The sequence below is a fragment of the Diuraphis noxia genome, unplaced genomic scaffold (assembly GCF_037042655.1).
Source record: "Diuraphis noxia isolate RWA-SAM2 unplaced genomic scaffold, SU_Dnox_SAM2 contig0004, whole genome shotgun sequence".
Lineage (NCBI taxonomy): Eukaryota > Metazoa > Arthropoda > Insecta > Hemiptera > Aphididae > Diuraphis > Diuraphis noxia.
In genome coordinates, this window is record NW_028301714.1 from 8067472 (window position 1) to 8092109 (window position 24638).

Here is a 24638-nt window from a genome sequence, read left to right on the forward strand (position 1 = left end):
TGAAAATGTGTATAGGGTGTCACCGGTTTCTGCCAAAAATTACCTTTCCGTTTTCCGCTAATACCTTTTTCCGCCAATGATAAATTATATAGAATTTTAAATTTTGGGGAACCCTAACGTAAATATTTAATAATTTTTCAAATTTTATGAAGTAACTTTAATCTACACACATTTTATAGAGTTAAATAATATTATTTTCCTCTTAAAATACTAACAAAATTATTCTATTAAAATCATCATCCATCACTGTGGGCTGCATTATCGGCAAGTTTAACTAGGACGACGAACGCGTGTGAATCATTTCATTCTGTATTCAAAGCAGGGCCTTGCGCTCGATTTAACCCGAACCCCTAACACCCCTAAACACCTTTAAAAATCAAACACCCGAAACCCGTATAACCCGAATGATTCTGTTTTCAAAACACCCGTATTAACCAAAACACGAATAAATATTCGGGTTAACCCGAAATCCCGAATAATTTTTTTTTCATTCTTCATGCGACATATCATTTCGTATGTATTTCTTGTGGTGAATTCGATTTTGTAGAGTTAAACAATCAATAATAATAATATCAGGAACAATCTTACAAACAATCATAGGTAATTTCTTGAAAATAAAATCCATTAAAATGTTTAATAATTTAATTGATTCTGATTAAAATATTAAGTATTTAATTATTTCTTATACCTATTATATGATATAATTTATTACTTTATTAGTAAAATAAATCCAAATATAGCCAATAGCAATATAAAAGACGTGGTCTCAACAAAACTGAAAGTATTGACAGCCGTGACCAAAATACCAAACACTAATAACTGATAATAACATGTGTTATTTCATTATTTGCGACGAACTTCCAAAGCGGAATTACCTATGTCCTATAATATCTAATTTAGTAACTCGAATATCGTAATACGTGGCTATATTTATTATTTACCAGTTTTTCGTTAATCACGAAATCATAATTTATATTTTATTTTATTTGTCAATGGCTCAGCAGTCAGCGCCCCTATGGCCATATATTTTAAACATTTTAATATTTTATTATTTATTATATCCGTCGGCTTGGCATGTGGTAAATTGTACATTTGTAATTTGTATCACATTCGGTTTACGAGTCTACGACTATTTAAATAGCCATTGAGCTCCAGCTCTGGTTAGTAGTTAATGTAGGTATTTGTTAGGTTATTTGAGTTAACACTTAATATCAATGTTTAAAATAGAAAACAGATAAGTATTTGGAAACTTATATAATGTTTGTTAAGATGTTAAGAACTTAAGGTACATATAGATATAAAAAAATGAATTTCGTGGACTCTAATGCCTATAATAAAACGAATTGGTAGTTAAATAATTAGTTTCCCACTGTCTTATTTCTTATAGTTCATAGAAAAAGGTAACTACTGTACATTAATTAACCTATAGTTTAGTTAAAAACAAACGTTGTGAATTTGGATAAATCATTTATATATATATATATATATATATATATATATATATATATATATATATATATATATATATATATTTTATTATAAATAACATAAACATGAACACTTTCTGTTTTTTTTTTTTTTTTTTGGGGGGGGGGGGGTCATAAAAAGTTCTGTTTTATCCAGATTTCTCAGCACCCATATTAACCAATATTAACCCGAATAATAACGGTTTTGAAAACCCAAATGCTTATTTAAATTTTTCATTCGGGTGTTTGAACACCCAAATACATCCAGCACCCGAAACCCGAATAAATGATTCGGGTGCAAGGCCCTGATTCAAAGATCATTTTTATAAGCGAACACCATATGGATAACTGTACTTATAGACAATATTCAAACTAACATCTATGTAACTTTAAAGAGTATAAATGAATGTAAAACACCAAGAAAAAATACAAATGATAAACGTAAACGAAATGAAGAATTAATCTCAAAATATCAACGAGATGAATTCAGCAGATATGAATTCGTATAAAACTGATATCAAACCATTATGCCAAATAAAGTTTGAATAAAATATTTAAAATATATTATATACGTATATTATATATAATATTTAATTTTATTACAATTATATGTTTCAGTTTTTTACTATGTGATTTCAATTATTTCAAGTTTCAACCTTCAATCGAACGCTGACATATTGACATATTGTTATCAAAATTGAAAACAAATATAATATAATACTGTATTCATAGTATGTATAGCAAATTATTGTATAGTGTATAAGTAAATATAATAATGATTTTAATAGAATAATTTTGTTAATATTTTAATAAGAAAATAATATTATTTAATTCTACAAAATGTGTGTAGTGTGTATATTAAAGTTACTTCATAAAATTTGAAAAATTATTAAATATTTACGTAAGGGTTCCCAAACTTTAAAATTCTATAATTTATCATTGGCGGAAACCGGTGACACCCTGTGTATATATATGTTACGGGCAAAGTAGAAAATCGAACATTGTGCACAGTGCCCGGTCATTGTGCACAATGTCCGATTTTCAAGGGCAAAGTTAGAATAAGTTAACGTTGCCCGGGCATTGTATACAGTGCCCAATTAGATATGGGCACAGTAGATTAAATATTGAATATTATATAAAAAATTAAAAATAAAGATATTAAAAATAAATAAAGTTGCACAGCTTTAATATTTAATTAATTTATTATTAAATTACAATTATTATTTATTTGCTTTATTTATTACCACATACACCACTATTATGACACTTTGAGTTGCAAAGATGACCAGATCTTTTACATTTACACCGGTTGGTTTTACACAATGTATTGCAAGTACACCTATCGTACCCTTAGCTGCCCAAATTAGAAGATTTTCTTGCCACTTCTCTTGATGAAATTTGTACTGGTGGCACATCATCAGCCTGGATAAACACCTCTTTACATATTGTGAATTGGTTCCGACTGTAGAGTTGATGTAATCTGCCCTCGTTTGTTCCAATTTCATATAAATTATCTTTTACTATAAAAAAAAATATTAATTTAAAAATTATTTTATAATTAAAATTATTTTAAAATTAATTACCAGAAAGTATAACTCCCAGAATACATCGAAGATCACATCTGCCCACTTGAATCTGGGCAGGGTACACTTTGCCCGGGCAATCTAGTACAATGCCCGGTCAATGTATTACAAATTTGAGTATTAAAATGATCATTCTTACATTGGCCAAAATGTTCGGGCATTGTGTACAGTGCCCGGATGTTCTACTTTGCCCGCAACATATGTACCATTAGCTTGTAAAAAAAAATTCGATTTATTCCAACGTAATCCGGCCGAGAAATTCAGTGTTCCCTAAATTGGTGAACGTTATATGTTATTATTAAGATGATATCATTATACACTTTTTGCATTATGTCGATCCTAATTAATACTTAATAGTGAAAAGTGTGACCTCTGTTATCAAATTAAATAACACTATAATGCCATAAAGTTTTTTTTCAAAGATCCAATCATAATATAGGAAAAGTGGAGGTGTCAGATAAATTGTATATATTTATTATTTTACATTTTTGATTTACGTGTTTATTCTCATTTTAGTGTTCAATCATCATCTAGACTTCAAGTCAGATTATATTTCACTACCTAGTAATAGTTCATCTCGGGTGGATTTTCAATTTTCGTAATAGGTAATTCGTTTTAGTATACATTTTTGGACGACAAATAAAGGTTAGTAAAATTTTAAATTCTGATTGAAAATAATATCATATGGAATTGAAATATTTACTAAATAATATTGTAATTAGTATTTTGTTGACATAATTTAATAATACTTTTCATAAATTTAAAGATATTTGTATTTTTCTATATATATATATATATATATATATATACCTATGAATAGTTAAATGTCTTTAGTTTTTTTGTGCTTTATAGTTTATAATTATGAAATTATTTATTTTTTGTTAAAACTGTGTTTCAAGCAGTCTTGTAAAAGATATTTTTTAGAAATATTCAAATACAGATACAGATATTTATTTTGAAAAGTATTTTAAATACTTCGGAAATGAAATATTTGAGTACAAATACAAGTACTTTTTTTTACTAAATACATTTTTTTTACCTCATAAATCAACAAAACAGATTTTTATGCTTTACGTTAATTTTATAAAGGATTTAACATAGGATTTTTCACTAAATACGAAATATATAAACTAAAACTAATATGTATTTAACAATTTGTAATTGATTTGAGAAAGTCTTTTGTTACTTAAAACGTATTTGAATATTTTTACTCAAGTACTTTATAAGACTGATTACAACTTTACAAGGTTCATTGTGAATTTTTCCTGTAGTCATATAAAAATATCAAAAATACTGTCTGAAAATGTCTGTAATTCAAATATTGACCAAATTATAATATATTCAATAGTAATTTATTGTTTATAATGTTTTTAATAAAAAAATAATTATTCTTCAAATGCAATGTTAGATGTACAAAGTTGTTTTAAACACTACACGTGATATACAATTAAATATTATGAATCATTTTTGGATTATAACACTACTTACGTTATTCCATGGTACGTCTGTATATACAAACATCTTTTATATTATAGTAATTTACTCAATGAAAATAGGTACACTCTAAACTTACTATACTGCAGACCGAGTTCCAGGATTTTTTTTTACAAAGTCCTTGCTTTCATTTATATTCTAAATAACCTTAAATTATAAAATGACTAAAAAAAAAAATAATTTTATAGTTGAAAATGTTCATAAATATTTTATTTTAAAATGGAATATCTCAGGACTGATAATTTAACTCAAAGATTTTTCATAAGTTTTGTATTTATTAGAAATAAAGGTTATAGATATGCTCTACAAAATGTGTCGAGCGTAATGAATGGGTTAAATTTGAATTCGATGATTAAACATTTTTTGCAAGAAACAAAGTTAACATATTATAATTATTTTAATAAGTTTATACAAATGTTCATATTTTATTACTTTTTACCCTCCAAAGTACAAACTAAATTTAATTTGGTACTACCTTTAATGTAGCAAATCTTAGAATTTGTATTATAATAAAAAAAGTTTTCATACATAACAATAAACATACATTGTTTTAGACTCAATTTGTTGATTGATTGATCAATATTGTCGTAAAACAACGTCCCACTCAATCAAAATCTAAAAGTTAAGCGTAAAGTTACATAACATATTTTTCATAGACGTTAGAAATTTTAATTTTAATAAAATCGTTTATTTGTATTTATCTGAAAACGATTTTTGCGGTGCATAATACATTAGTCGTAGAAACTTGAAAGATTTAAATATTAATAAAATTATAATTTTAAAAATCACAAAAACTGGCAAAATACTTTGAGTTAGAAATTCATAAAAAATCTTCTGTTTAGATTTAATACAAGATTTTCCCCTTAAATTTTCCTACATTTAACAAAAAAAAAAGTTTACTGGAATATAAAACAATTTTTTATGAGCGTTTGAATTTAGATGTTAGATATTCATCTGATTAATAAATTCTGATACAATGATATTCTTATTTTATCGTGAACTGTAGGTAGAGTAGGTACTTTAAATTTCCATGTTTATTTTATCATTTATATTTTATATATTCTATGCATGATACTATTTTCAAAATATTTTGACTCTTCTTATGTTGTTCATGAACATTTGAAATTTGTATAGATTTTTATTTTATAAATGTCAATTAAATTTTATTTCGTTGGGTCAAAAATTTTGAAAATTGAATAGAAGGTTCCTTGTAAGTAGTTAGAATAGCAGTCGAAGAATATTAAAAATTTAAAACCCATACGCTCCTTTTTTTTTAAATTTAAATTTTAGTTAAAATAATATAAAATGTTTAATTTTTATAGCTGAGGATTGAAAATTTAAAACGATGATTTTTGTAAATAGTTCTTACAGTATCGGAAAAAATCAAAAAAAAAAATTTAAACGTAATTATTTTTTACAGATATTTTAAATTCATACTTGGACGGCATTTCATATTAAAGACAAGAATAACGATTTTGTTTTAATTTAAAAATATTATTAGTGGTTATAATATTATGAAGCTTTTAGAGTTTATTATTATTTCATCTATACAATGAAATTTTCAAATGTAATTTTTTAACAAAAATGAACTTAACCTGCTGTAGTGCTAAGCCTAATAGTAAAATAAATGACTTTGATAACAATTCCATCATTAGAATCGCATTTTGCATACAATGATTTTATATTTACATCATTGAATTCAAGTTTAACACATCCATTACATTACAGTGACTTTTAGTCACCTTATGTACAACAGATCATTACCGATAATTAACTAGTTTTTATTTTTTTTTTAATTCGAGTTAAATTTTACACGGAATTCATCAAAATCACGAATATTTACGAATTCCAAATTCCATATCACTAATATTTTCACTTATAAGTTATAGGCGATACCAAGATTTTTTGGTTGTGAATTAATTTAAAATTTGAATCTATATACAATACAAAAAACATTGTAAAACAGATTATTTAAATATGATTTTTTAATTTATAATTATTTTAGGCCATTAAAGTCAGCAAGAGTGCTGTAGTATAGTTTCAGATTATAATTTTGTAAGATTTAAAATTTAGTGCATTTATACTCTGAATAAATGTTGAAACATTTAAGTGCACTAAATTAGATGTATCTATTTTGCAATATTATTGATTATTATGAAATCAGTAGTCAGTACAATAAATGACATTGGGATGACGACCTTTAAATAGTAAAATATAGGTACCTATAAGTTTTTATTATAATAAAAATGACCTTTGCTGTAAATGATTCATTTATTGAATATTTTTATTAACTTTTTATTCAATATTTTACTAAATTGAGAGTGCGAATTATGCGAAATCCATTATCTTGGTTGTTTCACCTTTATACTGTTTTTTTAACATTATAAAATTGTTATATGTTTTAACACCCCGATTATGCATAAAAACTATATCAACCAATTTTAATATGTACAATATTTCAAACTACAAAAGAACACTGGAATATTGTGATTAAGTTTAGTCCTATTACTTACCTATAGGTAATGAATTATTTTAGGTGCTTAAAAATATTATAAACCTGCAGTTGTAGCTGTGTTCTGTCATCGTAATTTTAGATTGCAGTATGCAGATATTACTTTAAACGTAATATTATAAGAACTTAAATGATTTATTGTGTAGTAAATCAAAAAAAAAAAAAACAGTAAAATACAAATAAATATATTTATCGTATTACAATTTGTACCATAATTATCGGTACCTAATTCTATCAAATAATTAAATGTTTCGTAAAACAGATATCAACATTTTCGTGTATTTAATATAATTTTAAGGTGACAATGGATGATGATTAGCTTTGAGATATTTTTCTTTGAAAAATATTTTGGCTGCGTACGAGTTGATTCCCTGGTACCTGTTTACCTTCACCGATACCGTTGAGTTGATTCCCAGATTACTAAATATTTTTTTCAATATGTAGTCAAATATTCAGCCTATTAGCATAACTCAATAAACACTACAAGGAGGTTGGTTGACAAGTTTCTTAAAAATGTGGTTCTTTTTAGTTTCTTAATAAAAAATGGAATAGATAAAAATGATTATAAAAAAAATTTAGTAATTTGGTAAATATTATGTATAACGCACTGTTTTGAAAAATTGTTAATTAGATACCAGTATAATATCATGGCAACACTTTTCTCAAAAAAGTGACGTTCGAACTCATTACGGTCATGCAGTCTATTGATATACAACAATAGAGTATCACTCGTACTTGCCTCTTAATGACCCGTGAATCAACTCGTACATACCTAATAATGACCCAGAAATCAATTAAAACATAAAGTAGGTTTCGGGAATCAACTCACTTACTGTGAATTTTTTCCCTGAAAATATTGAATTCTAACGTATTTGATGTTCAAAGAAAATTTTAATTAACTATCAATAATCTTTATTATTTTATAATTCAAGAATATAATTATTAAAGTTTTATAATTAAACAAAGGAAAAATACAAATAAATAAATGTGTATATAAAAAAAAAATTGTTATCATTTGACGATGATTATACCTTTACTATACAGTTAAAATGTTTAAAACTTTGCATATTTTACGCAAAAAAAAATTCTTTTATAAAATATTGAAAACTGAATAAACAAGTAAAATAAATAAACTAAGTTTTCATGACATATTTAGTATTTTTAGAAAAGTTGGTAAGAATATCGTTTTTGTTTTATGACTTTATGAGGTACTACATAAGCATAAATAATTATAATTACTTTTAATTTATGTTTTTAATTTTTCCGCTCACTTTTAATAGATAATAATAATATTAAATCTAATCTTAAATATTTTAATAAATTCAATCATGTGATAAATTAATAAAAAACTTATTAAAATAAAATAATTGGATTTATTTTTAAAAATCAACACTTATCATGGCGTAATTACGGGGGGGGAATTTGGGTGTCGTATTCCCCCCCCCCCATGACCTTTTTTTTAAGATTGATTAACTACATACCTAGATATGTACTTCTTTATCTAATAATATTATTATTATTTTTTTTTATATAAATGTATATATTGAAATCAAATACCTCGGCGAATTATCGATTTGTACACTTTATTGGAATTTATTCCAAGTCTCATGTGTACATAAATATATTGCTCTGAATTCTGAAAGATGTTTATAATAAATACTTTTTATTTTTTTTATGGGAGGGGGGGGGTATAGATAAAATATTAAAATATCCCCCCCCCCCCCCCAGAAACATGGGCAAATTACGCCACTGACACTTATCACTTAGTGTAATAGCTTTAAAGTTATCAGCGTCTATTTAATATTATTTATTGTTATGATTAAACGCGAATCACTAAGGTTGAACAAAATATATGATTAGGCAATTATTCTAGCCATCATACTACTTATAATTAATTAAATAACGTGTGTTTTTTTTTATAAATGCTTTTTAATATTTTGATTATTGATATAATATTACCTACCTAATCACAATTTATAAATTTGCAGACATGACGGAAGTTAACGAAGTGGTAATATCTGGAATTTCTGGACGATTCCCAGAATGTAATTCTACTGAAGAATTTAAGCAAAAATTGTATAATAATGCTGATTTATTGACTGTCGATAACAGAAGATGGTCCCCAGGTAAATTCAATTTCTGATCCATAGCATTGTTTATACTAATGTAGGCACAACAAATGTTTTAATATCAAGTTTAATATGATTTCAATGTAATGAATATATACTTTATTACTTAGGCATATATGGAGTTCCACCAAGAACAGGAAAATTAAAAGAAATAAGCAAATTCGATGCGGAGTTTTTTGGAATTCATTCAAAGCTGGCCAACGCCATGGATGTACAACTAAGGATTTTGCTCGAAGTCACACATGAAGCTATACTCGATGCTGGTAATTTTTATGACACATATACCCAAGTTAAAAAAAATTTTTTCTACGCACTCATGTGATATTTAAAATAAAAACAGGCGTTAACCCGCAAGATATCCGTGGAACAAAAACTGGTGTGTACGTTGGTATGATGACCACCGAATCGTCAGATTATTTTGAACGAACACCAGAAAAAATGTCTGGATATGAAACTATTGGTGCAATTAGATCTATGCTAGCAAATAGACTTTCATTCCAGTTCAATTTTAATGGTATTTATATTTAAACTTTAATTCCAATTTAATTCATCATTTTGATGGTAACGAAGTTTGAACAATTTCAAACAGGCCCGAGCGCTGCCGTTGATACTGCATGTTCGAGTGCATTATTTTGTCTACACGAAGCCATCACCGCAATACAGACGGGTCAATGCGATGCAGCAATTGTTGCGGGAACTAACTTGCTGTTAAAACCAGCCATTTCAGTCATGTACCATAGGTATAATATGCTTAGTCCTACCGGAACGAGCAGACCTTTTGATATAAGTGGTTAGTCTAGTTGACAAAACGTATTGACGTTTGTAATAATTGATAACTTTAACAATCCGAGATTCACGTGTATTAAATTTAGCTAATGGTTACGTAAGAAGTGAAGCTATTGTTGCTATTTATATAAGAAAATCATCAGATGCAAAACGTATATACGCAACTGTAGTTGGAACGTCCTGTAATACCGACGGGTTCAAAATCGAAGGCGCGACATATCCTTCACAGTCAGTGCAAAGTCGGTTAATCAGAGATACTTACGCCCGCGCGAATTTAAATCCTAATGATGTCCATTATGTCGAAGCTCATGGAACAGGGACAGGTGTAAGTCAATAAAATTTATATTAACGAATAGTTTTGAAATTATCTCAATAATGTAGGTTGGAGACAAACAAGAATTGAATGCCATTTCGGATGTGTTTTGTGTTGGTCGTAAAACTCCTTTGCTAATTGGTTCGGTGAAGTCAAATGCAGGCCACGCTGAACCAGTATCAGGTTTAGTATCAATAGCCAAGGTGCTTTATGCATTGGAAACAGGAATTATTCCGGCTAATATTAATTTTGAAACACTAAACCATAATATACCAAAACTTGTTAGTGGAGAACTGAAGGTAACATCACATAAATTGTTTTATTTATTTAGTTAGATTGAATGTTAATTCGTTTAAATGTATTTAGGTTGTTGATAAGCAAACACCATTACCAGGTAATAAGGTTTCTATTAATTCATTCGGCGTTGGAGGTACAAATGTCCATGTGATTCTAAGAGCTAATGATAAAAAAACCCAATCAATATCATTGCCAGCACTCGAAATTCCAAGACTAGTATTTTTATCAGGACGAACTAGAGAAGCATTGACTGAACAATTTGAGACAGTGAGTTGAATCATACATACCTACTTTACATTTTAATAAATAGTTTTTTCGTATGATAAATAAAAATAGTATGTTTAAGTTATGCAGGCACTATTTCAATTTAATATAAAAAAGCGGGTAAATCGTGGATGTAACTCTGCTGTACAGTAGGCTACAAGTGGGTTACTGTAATGGGTGGAATTAAATTTGAATCCAATAATATTATATCATTGTATACGAAAAACGATTCTGAGCGAAGACGGTTTATCTGTTATTATAGATTATTAAAAATGTTCAAATCTTGCATTAAAAAAAAAAATTTTTATGAATTTCTAGTTTAAAATAATTTGCGAATTTTCGTGATTTTCGTGATTTTTACACATGTTGTCAAAATTCAAACTTTGAATGCTTGTAAAAAAAAATTGTGCTAATATATTTCTTTTATTTTTAACCTGCTATTGTAAAAATATGTTAAGAGCCTTGTATTAAATTGTCAAGCTTTTCTGCCTAACAAATAAATTTTTATTGATATTAATTCAAAAAAAACTAATAATGATCGAAAATTTCAAATGCCTATGAATAGTTCAACTTAAGTCGAAATTTTTTGAAAATTGCATGGCGGATAGAATAAACTTATATAAACATTTGGTGAAAATTTCATGTATGGTCATTCGTTTTAAAGTTACATCAAAAACCATAATCGATTTTGTCGAAAAATGAGTGTGCGTAAAATTTCCCGTTTTTCCCTTAATTGTTAGTTTGTTTTTCTCGATTATTTAGAAAAGTATTAAACATTTTTCACTTTTGATCCCCCAAAGTACCAACTAGATTCATTTTCTGATCGAACCAGGTACTGAAGTCAAAAATCGAAGCACTTTTACTGCCCCAAAACATGATGAGACACACACAAAAAAAAAAACACATCATGGTAAAATCAATACATTCATTGCTCCGCTCAGAATTTAAAAGTCGCTCAAATGTTTTGAAAATTTTGTCTAAGTAAGGCTAATATAATTAAACAACCCAAATTTCAAGTTTTTACGAATGTTTTTAACCGAATTAAAAACAAAAAAACTCCCAAAATTAAAATGTCTATAAATAGCTCAAAAATGGCTAAAATTTTCCGAACTTTTTACAAAATCTAAAATACAACAAAAATATGCCTTGTCATTTTTTATTTGAAGCAATATTTCTGGTAGAAAACGTCGTCCGTAATTATTTAATATTATAAACACATGAATTTGTACGTTCTTTCTCCTTTAATCGCTTTTATTTCGAGTACCGTTTCGATAATCAAAAAATGACCTACAGTACTAGCTCAATAACATTACCATTCAGAATGATGCAACACTTGATACTTTTGAGCAAGTTTAGAGGGAGAAAAAGTGATCACAGAATAAAAAAGAAAAAGAAATAAACATCATTCGCTCCGCTCAGAATCTAAAAGTTCACCGTAAAAATAGTATTTTTGATTCAATTTTTTTTAAATTTCTTTTATAGATAGAAAAATATGCGGATAACAATGATCTTTTAACTTTAATTGATGATATTTATAAATCACCAATACCAGGTTATAAGTTTTCTGGATATTCAATTCTTGGAGAAACCCCTAGAAATGTTGAAATAGCTGTAAGTACCTATTAAGCTATTTAAAAAAATTATTTAAAAATACAAAATTGAACTCAGTTATCATTCTAGCAAAGAAATGTTTCCGGCGATAAAAGGCCAATCTACTTCATTTTTCCTGGAATGGGAAGTCAATCGATGGATTTAGTCGCGGATTTAGTAAAGTTTAAAGTTTTCAAACAAACTGTAGATAATGCACATTCAATTCTAATTCCATATGACTTTAGTGTTTATGATTTGTTTTACAAATCCGATGAAAATACATTTAAGAGCATTGTTAATGTTACGATCACGATTATTATTGTCCAGGTATTTTCAACTAATTGTTTAGTCCATATTTACAATTATCATATATTGATTTACATAAAATATTGTAATTTTTTTTAGATAGGTCTTGTTGATATCTTACGCTCGCTTGGTATCAACCCCGATGGTATCATTGGTCATTCAGTAGGTGAACTTGCATGTGCATATGCAGATGGTTGCTTCACTTTGGAAGAAGCATTAATGACGATGTACTGGAGGTCTAAAATTTTAACTACCATTGACGTCCCTGCTGGTGCCATGGTTGCAGTAGGACTATCTTGGGAAGAGATACAAAAAAGACTTCCCGAAGGCATAATAACTGCTTGCCACAATAGTGCAGACAGTGTTACTATTTCAGGACCTAAAGATACAACTTTGAAATTCGCCGAAACTCTTAGAAAAGAAGGTATATTCGCTAAACCCGTAGATTCAATGGGATATGCTTTCCATACACCATACCTACGAGAACTTCTACCGTTGTTAAAACCATATTATGATAAGGTACATAGTATAATAGTCTTCATTACTTTTTAATAAAAGTTTTGATTTTAGTTTGAAGTGGCCATATGCATTTAAATATACATACTTTATTTATTATGTATAGATAATGACCAATCCCAAACCAAGATCCAGTCGTTGGAAGAGTACAACATATCCAGAACACGAATGGAATACACCCGAAGCCCAGTACTCATCAGCAGAATACCATTTACATAATATTAGTTCTCCAGTTCACTTTCATGGCGCAATAAAACATGTACCCGAAAATGCTATAACAATTGAAATTGCCCCCCATTGTTTGTTACAAGCTATTTTGAAAAGATCACTACCCTCTACAGTGACAAATGTTGGTTTGACTAAAAAAACTGTTTCTAATCATGTGAATTTCTTGTTGGAAGCAATTGGAAAGTAAGTATTTATTTTTCTAGATTCTAGAATTTGTTAATATTTTTTAACACTGAAAATGCGATTATTTTCTAAGGTTATATATTGCTGGAGCAGCGCCTCAATTACAAAATGTCTACGGCAAAGTTGAGTACCCAGTGGTTAGAGGTACTCCGATGATATCACCAATGTTAAAGTGGGATCATTCAAACGATTACGTAGTGCCCAATTTCATTGAAAAAGTATTTTAAAACAGATTAAATTATTTTTTAGAGTACTTATACATTCGATTATTCTCTTTTATTAAACATCCCATTGGTTTTGATTTAAATGCTAACTTATAATTTTTATTTTTAGAGTTCTGGATCAGATGATAATCAAGTTGAAGTTGATATAAAAACAGATGAAAATAAGTATTTAGTCGGTCATACTATTGATGGTCGTGTACTGTATCCAGCTGCAGGATATATAGTATGAATATATATTTTTTAATACGTGTTGTTTAAATGTTACTTAAGAAACATCGTGATAATTAATCATACATATTATAATAATGGTTGCAGGATGTATGCATTTTTTAAAATACTATGTTTTGTTTAAAACAAATATCTAAAAACCTAAAAATGAATGTGTTTAAATTCGTACCGAGACAAATTTTTATTTTAAATCAACATTTTTTTCTGAAAGTCTTTCTTTTATTACAACTAAAATAAAAATTAAGTTACCATAATTTATTAGTTTCAATCAATATTTTATACAATAAATTACATTAAGAAATATGATTATATTTAAAAACATTTTTTTCTTGCATTTAGGAAAGCTAAATTTTTTATGGCCTCATTGAAATCAATAGATTCAAAAATATCATTTTTTCATGATAATTATGAGATTTATAATCACAAGAGAATTAAAATTTTTCTGTTTGTTGAAATACTTTTATAATTTTCTGTATACAATTTATACAATATGCTAGTTTAGAAAATGCCCTTTCAGCTCTAAATAGTTGTTTCTGAATAGAGTTAAATTGATTTTTAATGTTATGAGTAAATTAGGAAACACACCAATCAATGTTTTGTTGAACCACTTCAACAGATTATGTTTATACATATATATATATATATATATATATACAATTATACAAGGTGATTCATGAGGCGTAAAACACTCATTAATTAAAGACTATTTACTTTTTTCAAAATTTTTTTTCAAAATTTTAGATACATGCTGTTCTAAAACTATAGAAATTTTTTATATTTTTCACCCTTATATTTATTAGGTAAACCACTATCAACTTATGATTTTTAAAGGGAAACCTATATTAACAATATCATAATTTAATAAGGCTATTTTTTTAAAATGAATTTTCACGTTTAAATTTTCATTTTTCGTTAATCCGTTGACGAGATATAGTATCCAAAGGTGGATGGTTTTGGGGTGGTGTTTGTCCTGTGTAAATATGTTTACCTATTTTGGGGCACAACTTAAGCTTAACTATCGTACTTACTGAATTTATTTGAAAAGTGTATTGTGTTTTACGCTAGAGTACAAAAATCCCAATTGCTGCGGCCGCGGTACTGACATGGTATAACACATTTATACACAAACACCACCCCAAAACCATCCAACTTTGGGAGACTATATCTCGTCAACGGATTAACGAAAAATAAAAATTTAAACGTGAAAAATTCATTAAAAAAATAGCCTTATTAATTTATGATATTGTTAATATAGGTTTCCATTTAAAAATCAAAAGTTGATAGTGGTTTATCTTATAAATATAAGGGTGAAAAATATTAAAAATTTATATAGTTTTAGAACAGCATAGATCTTAAATGTTGAAAAAAAAAATTTGAAAAAAGTAAATAGTTTTTATAAATAATGAGTGTTTTACGCCTCATGAATCCCTGTATATATAATTTTTGTGTTTCCTTCGTTGATCTGCTGAACGTCTAATAGGTACTCACGTAATTAAATTAAATCATACAATATAAGTGTAGTTGTATCGGGTACTGGGAAGTCTATTCATAAGTTGGATACTTGCACACGTCAACGGAACCACTGACTAATTATGAACAGCTTGATGTATTGCTCAATGACGAAATATTCCAAAGAATCTATCTTTATGTATTTTTTAATTAAATGGTATTAAGATATTAAATTTCATCAAAAATTGATTTACGTTGAACACACAGTTGTTTTATTGTTTTATTAAATTAATAATTTTTAATAAAAGTATGAATCATTTATAATATGATGCAGTACAAAATTTATTCATTTGAAGTATAATTTTTTTTTCTGAAAAAGTATTTTTTAGAAAATATCTTACGGTTAGTTATTATTAATTATATGCTTACAACTTAAATAAGTATCATTAAATTTCAATTGTATTTAATATAATGTGTTGTTTAATAATTGTAGACATTAGTGTGGAAAGCTATTGCAAAACTAAAAGGAAAATGGTTTGAGGATGTTCCAGTCATCTTCCAAAATGTTAGATTCCTTAAGCCTACTGTTCTTAATATTGAGGGTATATGAAATCATTTTAAGTCGATTTCTTTTCAATTAAATATGTGTTATTTATTTATTAAGGATGTGTTCAGTTCAGCATAAACATACTTAATGGTTCAGGTGATTTTGAGCTATTAGAAGGAGGGTCATTAACAGTTTCGGGTCGTGTAAAATTATTAACCGAAAACTCTGCAGAAAATCAAATGGAACATCTTACAACCATTTCAGAACAAATGGATTTAAATTCTGACGATTTTTACAAGGAGTTGAGACTTCGTGGATATCAGTATAAGGATGCATTTTTAGGTTTTGTTGAAGCGAACGGCGAAGGTAAATTCTAATAACAATTTGTTTATAATAGAGTTATTACAATTTTTTTGCTTTTCAGGTTCGAAAGGTAAAGTTGCATGGACTGGAAATTGGGTATCGTATATTGATACCCTTTTGCAATTCGAACTTATATCTATCAAAACTAGGGAACTTCGTTTACCAACTTACATTAAAGAAGTTATTATTGACCCAGTGTACCATAAGCAAGTGGTTAATGTATCGGAGAACACTAAAGGTAGTGCTTACAAGGTCAGATCAAAATGATACAGTAATTTTATGATTCTTTTATTCGAATTATGCTTAGAAATTGAAGTAAACTATTTTGGTTATGCAAAAACTACGCAATCGGGTGGAGTTACTATTTCGAATTTGAAAGTGACGCCTGCTCCTTTGAAAAAGAATGCACAACTCCCAGCCACTCTGGAACGTCACACATTTATTCCATACAAGTACACAGTAGGTGTTTAATCAACTCGATAATTCTACGCAAATACAACAAATGTGTTCTCTGTTTTGTTTTATTAGTCAAAAGACTTATCTACGTATGAGGTTCTTTATTCTTTGATTGGTTTGTTCATGGAAAACATAGGGGTACACTATGTTAAAGCAGCAGAAATTCACAACGAGAGCGTATTGGCAGTCGAAATTGTTCAAATAATTGAAGCAGAAGCCAATTTTTATGTAAGGAACTACTACAATACGAACGTTTTTAAGTTATATAAATTGTCATTGACGTGGAATTAGGTGGAATACACAGTTCTTTCGAACAAGTCAGTTAACATCGAACAAAGCAAATTATCGTCATTAGATATTGAGATTGTTGACTTCAATATCCAAAATGCTTCGTTACCTGATGGATACCATTTGATCGTTGCCGATGATATTCAGTTCGAAGCTACTTTATTGAGTAAAATTTCAGCGGCCTTAGCTCCAAGAGGATTTGTTCTTTTGGTTGAAAATGCATCTGCAGTAGCATCTTCAACATTGAAATCATTTGATCTACAAATAGTGACTGTTATTGAAAAAGATAATAAGAAATACTTCCTCCTGAAAAAAGTGTGTTAATATTCATAAACATTGTTTAAATTAATTTATTCTAAATCGTATAAAATTTTAGATTTCTCCTAAATATGAGTACACATTTTTGAAAATCGAGGATGAACAGTTTTGTTGGGTGGAGTCATTGAAAAAGGAACTAGCCAATATTAAAGAAAACGCAAACAAAAAAGTTGTGCTTTACAGTGACACAAAAATCAACGGTGTTCTTGGTCTGTCTAAATGTTTAATAGAAGAATTTAGCGGTGAAGAAAATCCTATAAGGTAGTAAATTTATTTCACAACAAAGTTATTTGTTTGCCATCATACATGATAAAATAATATAATTTGATTAGATGTATACTGACAGATCCTGGTAAAAATTATACTTTGAAAGACTTAACCACACTGCTTGAAACCGATTTGTTTTTTAATGTGGAAAAAGATGGGATTTGGGGTTCCTATAGACATTTACCAATTGATGTAAGACTTGCTTCAAATGTTCAAACCACTAATGCTAAAGTGTCCGTACTTTCTAAAGGAGATCTAACAACACTTCAATGGGTTCAATCGTCAAAGTAGATATCTTACGTACTAAATTTTTAACAAAAAACATTTCGTAATCTTTTTTGCTAAATACAATTTTATTCTTATTTTCAGATATTCCAATAGTTATGACAGTAGTGAGTCTATTAAAATATCATATGCTGGTGTGAATAATGTCGATTTAACCGCAATTTCTTCAATGGTAAACGATTTATGATTCAATTTAGTTTTTTGTACGTTTTTATGAAAAAAAAAAAAAATGTTTTTTTAGAAAACTGATTTTGGAGTAGAATTTTCCGGTATTAAATCAAATGGCCAAAGGGTGATGGGGTTGGTTAAAACCGGTGCTCTATCAACGTTTGTCAATCAGAATAACGCTATTTTATGGAATGTACCGCCTACTTGGACTTTGAGTCAAGCCGCAACTGTCCCATACTCTTATTATGTGGTAATGTTTCTTGCATTTCAAAATCATATGATTTGAGATAAAATACAATTTCAATATTTATTAGGCCACATACGCTTTAATTCATAAAGGATATTTATCAGAATCCAAAAATGTGTTGGTATTTATAAGTGAAAATAGTATAAATTACGCGGTTATTCCTATAGCACTGTCGCTCAAGTGCAAAGTGTTTGTCGTAGCTGAAACTAATGAACAACTTGAAGTTATTAAAACCAATTACCCAGAAGTGAGTTGTGGATATGTTTGTTAGAATAAAATTTATTTCTGGGTGTTTAATATTATGTTTTTTATTAAATAAAGGTTAGTCAGGTTTCAACTACAAGGTTTGATTCAAAGTTCATTCACATGATATCAAAGTTGACTCTAAATCAAGGAGTAGATTATGCTATTCTCTCCAAAAATTGTCCCAATCGTCTGCCAGAATTGCTTGCCGATGACGCAAAAATTATCATTACTGAAAATACAGATGTTTCAGTTTTATCAAGTAAATTTTTGCATATTTATTTTTTGAAATTTAAATAACAATTAGCCATGAATATTATATTGATTTTTTAATCAACGTTTTATGAATAATAATGATAATAATAATAATTGATGTTTATTTATGTAGATTTATTTTTCTTGTACAACAATTTGGCATGGGAATATATATCATAAGAATCTAATTTTATTATTATTATTTAGATTCACCAAATGGATTTAGAGTTGTATCAGCTAAATTCGAAGATATTCCTATTTTAAATGATGCATCTATAATTGACAAAATATACTCATTCATAGAGTCTAGAATAAAACTGGGTGTTGTAAAACCGCTACCGTTCACTATTTACCATCATTCTGATGTCGAATCTGCTTTCAGGTAAATTATAATGATATTTAAAATATTTATTCATGATTCGATAAAATATGGTGTTCATATAGATCATACGCCAATAATAAGATTGGAAGTAAGATAATTGTTGAAGTAAATGGGGAGTCTCTGAGCACGAATTTTGCAGCATACCAACGGGTGTACTTTGATCCAAGAAAAAGTTACATACTTTCAGGTAATTCTAAAACAAAGGTATTTAGATTATAAATTTAATGATTGAAATCGATTGTAGGTGGTCTCGGTGGATTCGGTATGGAACTTACCGAGTGGGCTATAGAACGCGGGGCAAAGAATATTATTCTCTGTTCTCGGAGTGGAATTCAAACTGGATACCAGAAATATAGAGTAAATATTTGGAAAAACCAAAATATCAAAGTGGAAATCAGCACATTCGACCTCACAACATTGTCGGGAGCCAAGAACACTGTACAATTGGCCCTCACTCTAGGACCACTTGGTGGAATTTTCAACTTAGCCGGGGTACGATTTTTAATAAATTTCATTTCGAGTTTAAAAACATCACTGTCTAAAGAATGAAATTTATAAATTTAGGTATTGAGAGACGGAATCTTTGAAAACCAAACAGTTGCTAACTTCCAGACAGTGTACAACAGTAAAGTCTTAACTACAAAATATTTAGACGAAGCATCGGAAGGCGCTAGCAAGGATCTTGAATATTTCGTCACGTTTTCGTCCATTTCGTGTGGTCGGGGCAACAGGGGGCAAACCAATTACGGTTATGCAAACTCTATTATGGAAAGAATTTCAGAACAAAGACAAAAACGAGGTCTGCCAGCGGTAAGAAAAAAATGTTTCTATACCGCGTTCCATTGTATCTCATGCATTTTCAACATCAGTGCCTAATAGGTGTTGTAGAAACAATATTTCTTTACACATTTTTAATTTTACAGCAATCTATCCAATGGGGAGGCATCGGTGACGTCGGTATGGCTTATCTTTTAACTCGTGGAAACGAAGAAAAAGAAATCAATGGAACTCTTGCACAAAAAATATCGTCTTGCCTAGCGGCGTTGGATACATTATTAACACAAAGTTCAGCCATCGTTGCTTCGCATGTGATACCATCCAAAAGGAGACTGACAGAAAATTCAAAATCAAAATCGCTCACAGAGATCGTTTCCGAAATTATGGGTAACTTCACATATACCATTAATAGTGATAGTTTATATACAATATACCAAGGGTGGCCGACTGGCGGCTCTCGTCATAGTCGTATGCAACTCGCATCTTGTTAAAAAATCCAATATTTACTAATGAACGATTAAATACCATAAAACTATGTTATATAATCGCTCACTGAGATCATTTCTGAAATCATTGGTAATTATTTGTATCATTTTATACATCAATTATTAAAAGCTTCTTCTTTCTTGTTGAATTTTGATCGATAGTAGATAATGATGAAAATTAAATTATAATCTAATTGTCGTAAGTGACTCATAAAGTCATTACTACAGTTGTTTTTAAAAATTGTGAGTTATGTTTTATTATTGTTTTAAGCTATAGACATTTTCGACAATATTTTTCCCCCATTTAAACTTTTTTTGAATCTTTATGAGTGGAGAGAGGAGTTACCCGTTTCTGCCAAAATAATATTGGCCGTTTCCGCCATACCCCTTTTCCGCCAAAACGAAAAAGGTACGATTCCCGTTTCTGCCAAAAGACATTTCCGCAAAAAAAACTTTGGAAACCAATGGTCTTAATTTTTAAGCAATATATACGAATATGTTGTGGTATATATTTAATAAAATAGTAATGTAAAATGTAGGTAATAACAATGACATTTGTAAATAATTTCGAAATTGCAAATAGGTACAACAATACAAGATGACCCACAGAGAGCTGACAAATGAAATAACTTTTGTTTGTAATCAATATTTTTAAATATAATTCATAGACACTTGTGCTACATTTTTAGAATACATTTTTAGAATACATTTTTTTTTTTTTTTTTAATACTGAAATTTTTTTCGAAATATTCAATATAGCCAATTTGTAAATCAGATTTTTAGAAAAATTTATATGGTATAAACACTTATTTAAGTCAAATGGCTGATTATTCACACTTTTTTTAAATATCAATATTTTCGTTAAGTAAATTACGATCTAGTTTATGTTAGAAACCTTGTAATTTCAAATAATAATAAAGTTTTTTAAAAATATTTTATAAGAACATTTTTAAAATAAGTGCATGTTAAAATCTAATTATTTTTTTATTGTATTTATTTTAATAATATGTGATGTATAAACTATAAATTACTATAATTTACCTAACGAAAATATTGATATTTAAAAAAATTGTGAAAAATCAGCCTTTTGACTTAAATAAGTGTTTTACTATATAAATTTTTCTAAAAATCAGATTTACAAATTGGCTATATTGAATGTTTCGAAAAAAAAATTTATACATTTTTAAGTTTTTTATTTTCAGTATTAAAAAATAAAAAATGTATTCTAAAAATGTAGCGCAAGTGACTATGGATTATATTTAAAAGAATTTTTTTAAAAATATTGATTTGAACAATAGTTATTTCATTTGTCAGAATGTCAGATCTCTTTGGGACACTCTGTATAAACTACTATAAAGTGTATATAGTGGAGAGCGGAGTTGGTTGTTACACGGGTTTGTTGTTACTGTGAAGATATTTTATACTTCTAATTATGGTAACACTGCGGAGACTGGACGAAAAAATTACGTTATCATTAATTACATATGTTTTGTAATAATATCAAGTACATTTTATCTGTGTTTTGAATTGACAACGTTTTTCTGTAATTTGTTATCAAAAGTAACTTTTGTTCCGCGACTTGCGTTTTTTTTACAACGCACAAATTCAAGGTGAGATTATTTTGTCATTTAATAATTCTTCATCATGTAGTACTACATCATATTCTAACTATAGAATTCAATTTCATAAAACCATTTCGAATAAATATTAATATATAAATATTCGTCGATAACGGAAGGACGTATACACTGTATCATAGTTTATTTATAATTCGCACACAATAATAGTTTTCTGACTAATGTTAAATTCTTATATTTTAATTCAGTATCTGTTCTGTTCGTCATCAGTTTAACAACAGTTAATACGATTTTCAAAATGGAATTTGTTAATATTTTTTGTGACATTTTCAATTATTTAAAAATAACGATATGTTTTTTCAAAACTCTATTGAGACTATATTTGACCTATACTTGTATTATAATTTGAAATAGTTAAATATAATGTATTATTATTATCTACTTGTATTATAATTTATAATAATAAAAATATTTTTATATGATAAGAATATATAATATTTGAACATGGTTCCCAAATTGACGGAAACGTCTTTTCACAAAAATAAATTTTGGCGGAAACGGGAATCATACTTTTTCGTTTTTTGGCGGAAAAGGGCTATGCCTAAATCAGGAAACCGGGTTTTTTGCGGAAACGGGCGACGTCCGTGTAGAGTAGCTTGTTACCGTAATGATATCGATAAGTTTGACAAATGTAATTCCTCTTGTCCTTTTAAGTACCTATGGTATATTATGTTTACTTTAGGTATCGGGTCGAAAACACCTTTCTAGAATTAATTTTTACCACCCTTTAAATTTGAATTATTGATATTTAAGTAATTTGTAAAAGTAGTCAAGTGTATTATGATAGTGCTTTCATATTTTGTTTATTTAGCTCAACAAATTCATAAGTCAAGTTTGTTTATATATTCCTTTAAATTTGAATTCCCAAGGGAAAATTGAATTTAAAAAAAAAAAAAATTTAAATCCCATTATATTACTTGTAAGTAATTTTTTGACTAGTATTTAAGTAGAATTCTACATAATAATTAAGAATACAAACCCGGCTCATGTGTTAAGTTCAGCATACCCATGTATAATAATATTTATATAATGATTAATCTTTTTTTTAATTTTATAACGTTTTTAATATTTTTTTTTTTATTACTATTTAGGAATTCAAGATCCACTTTCAGTTAAGCCTGTATCTACCTTAGCTGATTTAGGAATGGATTCCTTGATGGGAGTTGACATAAAACAGACGATCGAACGTAACTTTGGCCTGACATTGAATAATTCTCAAATTCAACAGCTGAAGTTTAGTGAATTGGATAAAGTTGGTGCTAAATAAAAATGGAAAACAAATCTATCACCAAAGTTGTTAATATGTTTTCAATTTCTTAATAAATTAGTGTAATGTTGATTTAATTACTAATTTCTTTAATCTGAACAATGCGAAAATAAATACAATCCTAAATAAAATATCAAATATTCGATGTTTAATTTAAATTATTTATATTGATTAGTGAGTGAAAATTCTATATTCTGAGTGGAGCGATGTATGTATTGATTTTAAAATAATGTGTGTTTTTTAAATAGTTTTTTTTTTGCGTCTGTGTAAACGATAAGTTGTAGAAATAGTGCTTCAATTTTTAATTTCAATAGATTTCCGGTTGTAAAGTGAATCTAGTTATTGTATAGGTGAGGTTGAATTTTGAAATTCCCAGTAGTTTTTAAAGGCACTGGAAAAAAAAAGGAAAAGCGGGAATTTTTATGTATAATCAATTTTTGAGAAAATCGAATTTAGATATTGGTGTAACTTAATAAAAAATTACTGTAGATACATAAAAATTTAATTGAATATTTATACTTTATACTGGAATTTTCTATAATTGATTAAATTTTAAAAATATTTCAAATCTTTTAAAGTTATTTATATAGACATATTTTGACATTTTCAATATTTTTAGTTTTTTTTTTATAAATGACAATAAAATCTTATTCGATGGGTAAAAAAGATTCAAAATTTAATACGAGGTTTCACATAAGTTTATATAATATCAGTCAAAAATATAAAAAATACATAGGCACGTTTTTTTTTCATAACCATTCAAAGTTCAAATTTTGACAAAACGTATTTAATTGAAAATTTACAAATTCTTCAGTTGTTAAAATGTATAAAACGTTTAAATTTTATAGCTTAGAATTTAAAATTTAAACAAGGTTCCACCTAAGTCTAGGGTAGGTTATACAGAGTTAATTTAGCGGCAAAAAAAAAAATCTAAAAACTATGCAAACAGCTTTTTTTTAGTTATTTTATTTTTTAAATTTGGATAAAATTACATATTACATGAATAATCAATAGTAACAATTTTAGTTATATTGTTGTAATTTAAAAATATTATTCGTGGGTACTTAAATTTCTTAAGTATACTT

General features: G+C 27.8%; 1 protein-coding gene and 1 pseudogene across 1 annotated transcript; both read left to right on the forward strand.

Moving 5' to 3' along the window:
- The window catches only part of LOC149055635 (uncharacterized), a 38911-nt pseudogene extending 36907 nt beyond the window's left edge, over window positions 1-2004 (forward strand).
- Window positions 2005-3536: 1532 nt separating this feature from the next.
- On the forward strand, window positions 3537-23630 carry LOC107166454 (fatty acid synthase-like). Its single transcript, XM_089227781.1, has 32 exons — window positions 3537-3694; window positions 9044-9181; window positions 9295-9447; window positions 9525-9698; window positions 9774-9974; window positions 10057-10295; window positions 10352-10582; window positions 10650-10847; window positions 12327-12455; window positions 12525-12761; window positions 12840-13259; window positions 13363-13667; window positions 13741-13885; window positions 14001-14114; window positions 16062-16170; window positions 16233-16481; window positions 16540-16716; window positions 16786-16937; window positions 17007-17162; window positions 17226-17537; window positions 17599-17801; window positions 17873-18094; window positions 18177-18264; window positions 18334-18510; window positions 18575-18754; window positions 18829-19012; window positions 19213-19387; window positions 19450-19574; window positions 19632-19879; window positions 19952-20197; window positions 20311-20551; window positions 23378-23630. Exons 2-32 carry the CDS (start codon window positions 9046-9048, stop codon window positions 23551-23553), a joined length of 6102 nt encoding a protein of 2033 aa, XP_089083907.1. The 5' UTR covers window positions 3537-3694; window positions 9044-9045; the 3' UTR covers window positions 23554-23630.
- Window positions 23631-24638: the final 1008 nt, after the last annotated feature.

Coding starts and splice junctions, on each gene's coding strand:
- LOC107166454 (XM_089227781.1), top strand. CDS start 9,046: ATGACGGAAGTTAACGAAGTGGTAATATCTGGAATTTCTGGACGATTC. Junction 10,848..12,326: donor TGACTGAACAATTTGAGACA/GTGAGTTGAATC, acceptor TTTCTTTTATAG/ATAGAAAAATATGCGGATAA. Junction 16,482..16,539: donor TGTTGAAGCGAACGGCGAAG/GTAAATTCTAAT, acceptor TTTGCTTTTCAG/GTTCGAAAGGTAAAGTTGCA.